Source organism: Anopheles gambiae, chromosome 2, assembly GCF_943734735.2.
Source record: "Anopheles gambiae chromosome 2, idAnoGambNW_F1_1, whole genome shotgun sequence".
Taxonomy (NCBI): domain Eukaryota; kingdom Metazoa; phylum Arthropoda; class Insecta; order Diptera; family Culicidae; genus Anopheles; species Anopheles gambiae.
The window spans coordinates 58,977,084-58,985,671 of record NC_064601.1 but is presented as its reverse complement, the minus strand read 5'-3'; the positions used below and the strand labels follow the sequence as shown (position 1 = coordinate 58,985,671).

At 43.3% G+C, this 8,588-nt stretch overlaps 2 protein-coding genes across 3 annotated transcripts; one reads left to right on the top strand and one right to left on the bottom strand.

Moving 5' to 3' along the window:
* Positions 1 to 784: 784 nt before the first annotated feature.
* LOC4578469 (uncharacterized) lies at positions 785 to 4,068 on the top strand. 2 transcript variants are annotated; one of them, XM_061663513.1, is made up of 5 exons: positions 785 to 1,679; positions 1,766 to 1,831; positions 1,902 to 2,269; positions 2,341 to 2,645; positions 2,838 to 4,068. In XM_061663513.1, exons 1-3 carry the CDS (start codon positions 1,166 to 1,168, stop codon positions 2,051 to 2,053), a joined length of 732 nt encoding a protein of 243 aa, XP_061519497.1. In that variant the 5' UTR covers positions 785 to 1,165; the 3' UTR covers positions 2,054 to 2,269; positions 2,341 to 2,645; positions 2,838 to 4,068. The 2 variants fall into 2 exon arrangements, with proteins under 2 accessions (XP_061519497.1, XP_001230533.2); XM_001230532.2 differs by lacking the exons at positions 785 to 1,679; positions 1,766 to 1,831 and having other exon boundaries at positions 2,049 to 2,269.
* A 48-nt stretch (positions 4,069 to 4,116) lies between these two features.
* Positions 4,117 to 5,936, bottom strand: LOC133395067 (uncharacterized). Its single transcript, XM_061663515.1, has 2 exons — positions 5,819 to 5,936; positions 4,117 to 5,649 (listed from the first exon to the last, which is right to left on the bottom strand). The coding sequence occupies exon 2, from the start codon at positions 5,641 to 5,643 to the stop codon at positions 5,140 to 5,142; it is 504 nt and encodes a 167-aa protein (XP_061519499.1). The 5' UTR covers positions 5,644 to 5,649; positions 5,819 to 5,936; the 3' UTR covers positions 4,117 to 5,139.
* Between the last annotated feature and the right edge of the window lie 2,652 nt (positions 5,937 to 8,588).

Below are 8,588 nucleotides of genomic sequence, written 5' to 3'. Positions count from 1 at the left end.
TTATGTGCCGTGCTTTCAACGCAGTCAGCGACGCTTTTGAGCCGAGGATTTTGCCAACTGAGTTTAATGATCGTGTTTCTGTGTTAAATTTGGTTCCATAGTGCACATTTTTATGTTGTATGTTATTGTAATCCAATGTAAAGAACTCATTGTAAAACATTGCTAAAATGGTTCGAGAGGGCATTATTGTCCATCGATAGACAAATTAACATAAACATAAACATAAACATAGACATAATGATTATTCATTTGGGAGAACAAATAAACTTACGTTTTTTTTTTTATATATGAACCAATTAATGTTTCCATGTCGAATTAATCTGTCGATGGTATCTTTGACCGGCGTACTAAATATGTCTGTCTTGGATGTTCCTAAGAAAACTGATAATAATAGCCCCAAATGTGTGCCCAACAAAAACAAGATATTTTTTCAATAATTGTGTTTCCAACCAACCTTTACTCGTTTACCTACCGAGACACACTGTTTATAATTTTAAATTATTTTATAACATTTTCTTTCATATTAAATTTAAATATTTTGAAATAATTATGCAATTTACAAATAAATTTTACTTTTCAATGTCATTTTCCAACACTTCAATGTATGGTATAAACATGAGCGATAACAGATATGTCACTGTGTAGCCGCTCGTAACCAAGGATAATGTGTTTAAAAGGTTGATTTTTATCGCTTTTGCTGGGCGACATTGTGGGGGACATCTGTCACTCTCTGCTTACAAATTTCAATACCCCGCACCAGCCCACCCCGATTTTTATACCGGAGCCCCCGGAAGAGAAATGTCAAGTCGAGAAATGTCATTTTGCTCTGAACAACTTCACCTTGTCATTTATAACACCTTGCTCGTAACCGTAAAAATAGACATAGAGCGACAACTTCGCGCGCGACGAAAAATAGCTCAAAATTTCACTCGGAGTAGATCAATGTAGCTCATTTTACTCAGTCAATCAACTTGTTTTTTATTTGAAAACACACAAAAATAGGTTAAAATGTGTTCAAATCTATTTTTTGCGTTTGGCATTAATCTGGCTTGTTAAAAAAACTAGATAATTCGATTATTTGGGATGAAGCAAAATTGTCGCGCGCGACGAGTAGCTCTGTTTGAAAAATTGAGCTATTTTTTGTCGCGCGCGCCGTTGTCGCTGTATGTCTATTTGGACGGTAACCCGCATACATCGGCCCCCTGTGCAAAGCGACGGAAGAAATCATTCCCTTTCGCGCATTTTCTCATGCTTTCTTTTTCCCTCCTACGGCAAATTTGTCAAGCAGCGTTTCGAGCTACCCGTCCCTGGCACCGCTTCATACCCCTCGCCTGAGCACGCTGTCGAAGGTTTGGATGTGTTGGTGCGTCAGACGGCCAATAGCTGTCAGCCGTCGTCCGTGCTTTTTCCCTCCATAGCGCTATCTCTTTCACGCGTGCAGCCCAATTTTAAGACCGGTACCGCTACCGATAGAAAATGTAAACAAACGTCAACACAAATTCAACCAGTGCTCATCCCTGCCGTGAAAAGTTTCCCGATAGAAAGCGTGAAAATGGCCTCAAATCAGGACAAGAAAAGTGGCTTGATGTCCCATGCAATTTCCCGGCTCTACAAGCAGCGTCTGGAGGAAGTGGAAAGGGAACTCCTTCTTGCCCAGCAGCCAGAACCTCCGACTGCGGGTAAGTGATCGGTGAACGGTGATTATATGCTGAACGGTGAATATAGCGATCAGTGTTTAACAATGGTTTTCGTGACTATATTTTAGATGACCGAGCGCGTGATGCTGTGCCAGTGCAGTTTGAAGATGTTCCGATGCCCATGGAAGTGATCGGTAAGTAACGATCGTTATGCTGTATGCTGCTTATGTTGTGCTCTCATGTGTATCATGTGTTATGTTGCAGACGATGCTGCTCCGCTTAGCGAAAGCGAGGAGGAAGGTACGACCGACGCAAGCAGCGGCGAGGATACAGACGTGGAGGATATCCAGGTCGAGGTGGAAATGCCAGACCATCCGTACGGAGATCTTTCGTGCGAGGATGGCTTGAGGATGTGAGCTTGAGGAGGCCCTGCAAACTGGACAAACTCATCGGAGTTTGAACCTTTTGCTGGGCCATTTGCGACATCACTTCCCCCAGACCAAATTGCCACGAGATGCACGGACGTTGATGAACACGCCTGTGTCTGGAACACCGGAGACAGCCCTTACACCCATCGCAGGTGGGCAGCTGTGGTACCAGGGTGTGGAAAAATGCCTGCTTTCATATTTTCGGTAAGCATGTTTTAAATCTCATTTAACTGACAGTGCTCCTGGTCATGTGCTCATTTTTTTTTCTATTCCAGCGATTGTCAGGGGATTGAGGGGTTCGAGTTGAACATTTTTGTGGATGGCCTACCCCTGCACAAGAGCAGTCGGACCCAATTTTGGCCAATTCTCATGCAGGCTCATAACGTTCCACATACTCCTGTAATGACGGTTGCTATATTCTGTGGCGAATCAAAACCGTTATTCGTCCAGGAGTTTTTGCAGCCGTTTGTGGACGAAATGAACAGACTGTATGTGACAGGTCTGACAATTAAATCCCGCTCTTACTGGGTGGAAGCGCGTGCAATAATTGCAGACGCTCCGGCACGAGCATTTATTAAAGGTATGTAGATAAAATGCACTATATACAGTCAACGCTTTCATTACGACTAAACCGTTGTAACAAGAAATCTCTTGCAACGGGTTAGCGACTGGAGGGCCTAAAATACGTTATGCGTTTGTCCACTTAACCTTTACATTTATATGCGGTGAAACGAGTTATTTCTGATTTTTTGTGTTTTTTTCTTTCTTTCAGGTGTTAAATCGCATAATGCGTACAGCGCCTGCATGAAGTGCACAATCGTTGGTGACTTGGAAGGACACCGGATGTACTTCCGGTATGGTGAACAATGCGCGCCTCGGAACCACAAGGATTTTTGTGACGACAAATATCCAACACATGTCAACAACCCTACGCCCTTTACGAGTCTATTAGGTTGCGATATCGTTGACGATTTTGTGTCAGCCGAAGACATGCACTTAATATACAAGGGCGTAGAGGCAAAGTTTGCTACATTTGTGGATAAATGGCTTCCCTGGCGTTGCTTGTTACTTGCCACGTCGCCAGCAACGTGAAGTGTCGGCGCACTTGCGTCTGTTAAGGCTGCCTTCAGATTACCAACGTAAACTGCGCGACCTGCGATACATCCATCTCTGGAAAGCTTCCGAGTACAGGATGTTTCTGTTGGTTGCCGGTTTCGTTGTTCTGAAGGATAGACTTATCGATGCAGCGTACCAACACTTCATGTTGTTGATGATGGCTGTGACGTTCATGTCCACCACGTACCATCGCGCTAAATGGGAACTGGCTGATTCATATTTGCATAGGTTTGTGGCAGCCTATGGAGATCTGTACAGCCCGGTTCTCATGAATAGCAACGTGCATAACTTGCTGCACGTTTACAATGATGTTTGCAGGTTCGATGGGCTTAAAAACATATCAGCCTTCATTTTTGAGGCATTTTTGCATGACCTCAAAAAGTTGGTGCATTCCGGGAGGCACAGCCTGGTACAAGCGGTCCATCGTCTGCTGGAACTGCAACATGTCATTGTTGCCAAGCGTCAGCAAAACAAACCGGTGGACGAACCATCGGTGCGCACGGTTGGTGTCGACACCATAACGACCGTGCGGCAGGGCTTCGCGCTGCGAAAAAACTTTCGCGATCAATGGTTTATGACCAACTCGGGCGAGGTGGTCCGTTACGAAACGGCCACAAAAACAGGCAAGGACGTTACGGTGCAGGTGTACGCGTTTTTCAAACAGGTGCCTGCCTTTACGGAACCTTGCCTTTCAACGGAGGCGAATATTTACTCTGCCAACATGGTAGATTTGAACAAGGGTGAACTGCAACACTACACCAGCAGCACGCTGATGTGCAAGGTAGCTGCAGTGGAAACGGAACAGGAAGGGGTGTTAATGTTTGTACCGTTGACACACACTTACATTTGCTAGACAATAAATTAAAAAAATATGCCTCTTCCCAAAACCCTGGTTAAGTGTTTCGGATCAGGAAGGTAAATAATGAGAAATTATCTTGGGTGCTGTGTGGCAGAATGCATTTTTTGTATTCATGAATTCCTAGTTATTTAATTCATTTATATAATAATAATTCAAATAAAAAACTAACTAACTAAACTAACTATGTACAACGTGAAACTAAACTTAACTTGTCTATCTACGCTATAAAAAAAAAACTTACACTAAACTAACCTAGATTATCATTATTATTTACATTGAGCATTACTTCTTTGTTTTCATTATTCGACTTGGCAGGATACCGCAACACGCGTTTAAAAAAATCCACCACGTATGCCGTGGTGATGGGCGCCTTCCAGGTCGCTGCGGCTTTGCGGAACAGCTCGCATACGTTCGGAAAATGTGCCATCGACACCTTCCCGTTTCGCTTAGACCACCGGCAACGTGAAATAAAGCCACTGTCGAAAACAAGATCCCGCACCACGTTCTGCAACCATGCCAGGCAGTTCTTAGCATGTTGCTTGTCGGTCAACTTCTGCTCCATGCTTTTCAGCTCCTCCTCTGACCGTATGGGCTGCAGCGTGAAACCGTCCGTCGCCGGAAGCGCGTATCCGTCTGGATCGGCACATACTATTTTCTGTAATTTGTTTAGTGCCAGCTCGGTAGCCATGGCGGTCTTCCGAGTGACCATCACTTCCTTTTTAAGGGCGACAAATTCCGCGGCGAATTCGTCGAAGCGGCGGTTAATTGTTGCTGACAGCTCGGTTATCACCTGCAGCACATCGGTCAGAGGAGGAGCAACGGCAGGAGCATCCGTTGCAACGACAGCAGGAACTGTTGCAGGAACTCCGGCTTTGGCAGGGACGACGGTAGGGTGGCGCGGAATTTTGGTCTCGACGGTAGCGATGGTCTCGGGAAGCGAGGCTGGAATGGTGTTGTTGGCGGTGGTGTTGGCGGTGGTGTTCGCGGTGGTACGGACGGTGGTGTTGGCGGTAGTGTTGGCGGTGGTACGGACGGTGGTGTTGGCGGTAGTGTTGGCGGTGGTACGGACGGTGGTGTTGGCGGTAGTGTTGGCGGTGGTTCAGACGGTGGTGTTGGCGGTGGTGATGGCGGGGCGCTTACCCATAACCTTCCGCACGGTAATGGACGATGGTATGGCGGGGTGACGGGAGTCCTGGACGGGAGCAGAAGGCCGGTATTCTGATACTTTTGAGAACTTGGCCTGCTTGCCACCTGCCCGACCCATTTCCTCCACAGTCATTGACCGCTTCTGCATCAATCTATATTGTTCCGATGTCAGTATCATACCCTCCTGCTTCCCTGTGGCAACGGTTTTTGCTGGACGAATAACGGTGTTGGAAATAATTTTTATGGTGCTCTTGGTGCCGGTGGTTCGAGTGGTAGAAGTGGTGGTGGTGGTGTTGGTGGTGGTGGCTGTGGTGGTGGTGCTGGTTGTGGTGCTGGTGGTGGTGGCTGTGAAGGAGGCTGTGTAGGTGGCTGTGGAGGTGGCGCTGGTACAGCCCTGCGGCAGCCAATAAGCCGCACTGTACCGAACAGTTCCACTGGAGTGCCCTTCCGGATTCATGGTTAGCTAGAGGAAGGAGTAAATTTTAAATTAGAATCATACACATCCGTGTCCATCGCGGTCAACCGGTCAAATCGGAACGGGCATGGAACATGTTGACCAAGGCCAGGTCAATCCAGCGATCGAGTCAACCACGGCACGTAAGAATTAGAATAATAAATAAATAAACACTTACCAATGTATATATGTGTATGCGCTGATTAATCTGAATAAAATTCCTTGAAAAGGCAGCCCGCAAACTAGCCACTGCACACGCGCAAGTCTCGAACGGATATGAGACGGCACCAGCAATACAGCGGCAATATCAATACCAGGAGTTCAGGAGTAGTAGTGTGTGGAACGAACGAAATGAGTACATGTGTGCAATACAGAAAGTCCTCCTCATTCCCATTATCATAAACCAATACCTTTTTGAGCCTTTTAAATACATGGGCGCTGTAGTGTGTAACTTTTTTTTGATCGTTATCCACCAACACAATTACATTGCGCCAAATTTGAATTGGTAGAAAGAGATAGCCGTTTGTTCGCATTTGCTCTCTCTCTCTCGCCGCGCCTTCAAAAACTGCAATAAATGCGCTGGCTATCGTAGTTTTGGCTGAAGTCTAGCGTATTTTTTTGCGTATTTTTTGATACAAAACGACGCAAAAAACTACGCAGAAAACTGCTCGAATTTGCACAGCGGGGGGTTACGAATGGCGACAAGCTGACAGTTCTAGAACAAAGGATATCGGTAGCTGTCATTTGTAGCCGCATACAAGTAGTTATCATCTAGCCGTAGCTTAATGCTTTACAACGAGCCCAAGTGACATTTGCTCGAAATTGTTTTTCCATATCTGCTCGATTAATACTTGATAAACCTGAAATTATTGATTTGTGTGTGATCAAGTGTGTTCAAAGCGCCAAGATTTGGTGTGTTCGTAAATTAAACTTTCTTCTATCGATGAACGATGCCGTCGAGCTAATTTTTCATTCATAGCTATGGTTTTTGATGAAAAACAAAAGCTCATTTTGTGTGACGTCATTCTACAAAAAATGGGTATTATTTAAGTATAAAATGGGTACATGACCAACTATAACGATAGGAAACATAATTTCCGAGCGAATCTAGAAGAAAGCAACGATTAAGCCGTATCACTGTTGATTTTGAAGGACTTTTTCTAAATTCCCTTAAACTGGTGCAGCTCCAGTTTAAGGGAATTTGCTCGAATTCCTGATTATTCGTGCTCGAAAATGTCAATTGGGAGACCATGATTCCTCAAGGAATTTCATCGTATAGCGCAAAGTGGGTATAGGGACTAGGTGGGCTTATAGGTTTGGCGGGAAGGCCATATTGGACGAACGAATGACAGGAGGGGATTCGATTGTGATACGTAGTTTTTCACCCACACTACGACACATCATCCAAAATAGCCATTGGAATTCACACGCATACATCAACAAATGATCGAATCCCCTCCTGTCATTTCGTTTTCATTTTTCTACAGTACGGCTGTCAATTTGTTCGGGATAAGCCCACCTGTATAATAAATCCACTTTGGTATAGCGCGTGGCCACGGAGCTGAAAAAATGTTGAAAAAATTTTCAACTTTGTCAAAATTGGTTGTCAACTGTAAAAAAGAGCTTTTCTCGTGGCCGCACCAAAAACATACACAAGAGCGACAAAAAGTTCCAACATCTGAATATCATCGATATTTTGTTTAAGAAGCACTAACTAGGTACATAAATCAATTAGAATCATGCATTTTAGTATTATTATCATAAAAATGGGTCACAACTGCGCCAAATAGCTGTTTGTTTGGGTCGGTTTGATATATTTGTCGGTCAAAAAAAATTTATATATCTCGGACATATAATCTTGAAAATTTATGCGCAATCTTGGCGCAATCTGAAAATGTATGGAAATGACGTTTAAAGCTCAGGGTTGGCTACGCGAAATGACTTATGTTTTGATAAAACGAATATATGCGCAATCTGAGATTGCGCATCGTGTATTAATACGGTAAAGGAATGATCTTTTATTTTGACATTCAGATTATCGCACAGTTGTCACGGTGATGGTCATATTCTGATCCGGCATATTGGGCACTATGGTCTTATCAGGGGTCAAATCTCCAGGATCTTACAATAGTATGTTACAAAATTTTTTATTTGCCGGTTCAAAGCCCTTTTTCATAAATATTCGTAAAAATGCAAACATTGATTTTGCTCCTATTTTGAGCAATTTGTTCCTATTTTCGGCAAGCTGTGTTCCTATTTTCGGCAGCGCGAATACGGGTCAGAAAATGTTTGTATCAATGTTAATATGTACAAAAAAAATGTTTAAAGCAATTTAACACTCTTACTTTCCTAAGATTGGTCAAAATTGACATTTTTGAGCACGAATAATCGGGAATTCGAGCAAATTCCCTTAAACTGGAGCCTTAAACTTCCCTTAAACTGCACCATTTTAAGGGAATTTAGAAAAAGGCCTTAAAAATCAATTGTGATACGGCTTTTTCGTTGTTTTCTTCTAGACTCGCGGTAAAAGTAAGGCTCAGCCCTCTACATTACGCTAGCGTTACGCGTAACGCCTGTTTATCACAAACCCAAGCAGCATTTTTGAACGTTTGTTTTAACCGCCGTGGATGAGCAAATTAATAGATTATCATGGCTTAATATTGTTTTCTTTTATATGATAGTTAGAAAAGCTAAAATTTTTGAACAAACATAAATAAGTACAGCAATCGCTAATAAAGATAAATTCATTGATAATTGTTTAGTATAAATATATACTAATATTATTATTAGGCTATCATTTAAACAGCAATCAGAGTTGTAACAACTTCAAGAATTATAATTATGCCAATCTTTTGCATAAAAGGGGTAAATAATAAAAAAATGATTATTTATTTATGTGTAGGATTGCGCCCTACACTAGATAGTTAAAACTCGCGACTCGAGTTTAC

What these genes read in the sequence shown, in the direction of transcription:
- LOC4578469 (XM_001230532.2), top strand. Translation starts at nt 3,258, where the DNA reads ATGTTTCTGTTGGTTGCCGGTTTCGTTGTTCTGAAGGATAGACTTATC.
- LOC133395067 (XM_061663515.1), bottom strand. Translation starts at nt 5,643, where the DNA reads ATGAATCCGGAAGGGCACTCCAGTGGAACTGTTCGGTACAGTGCGGCT.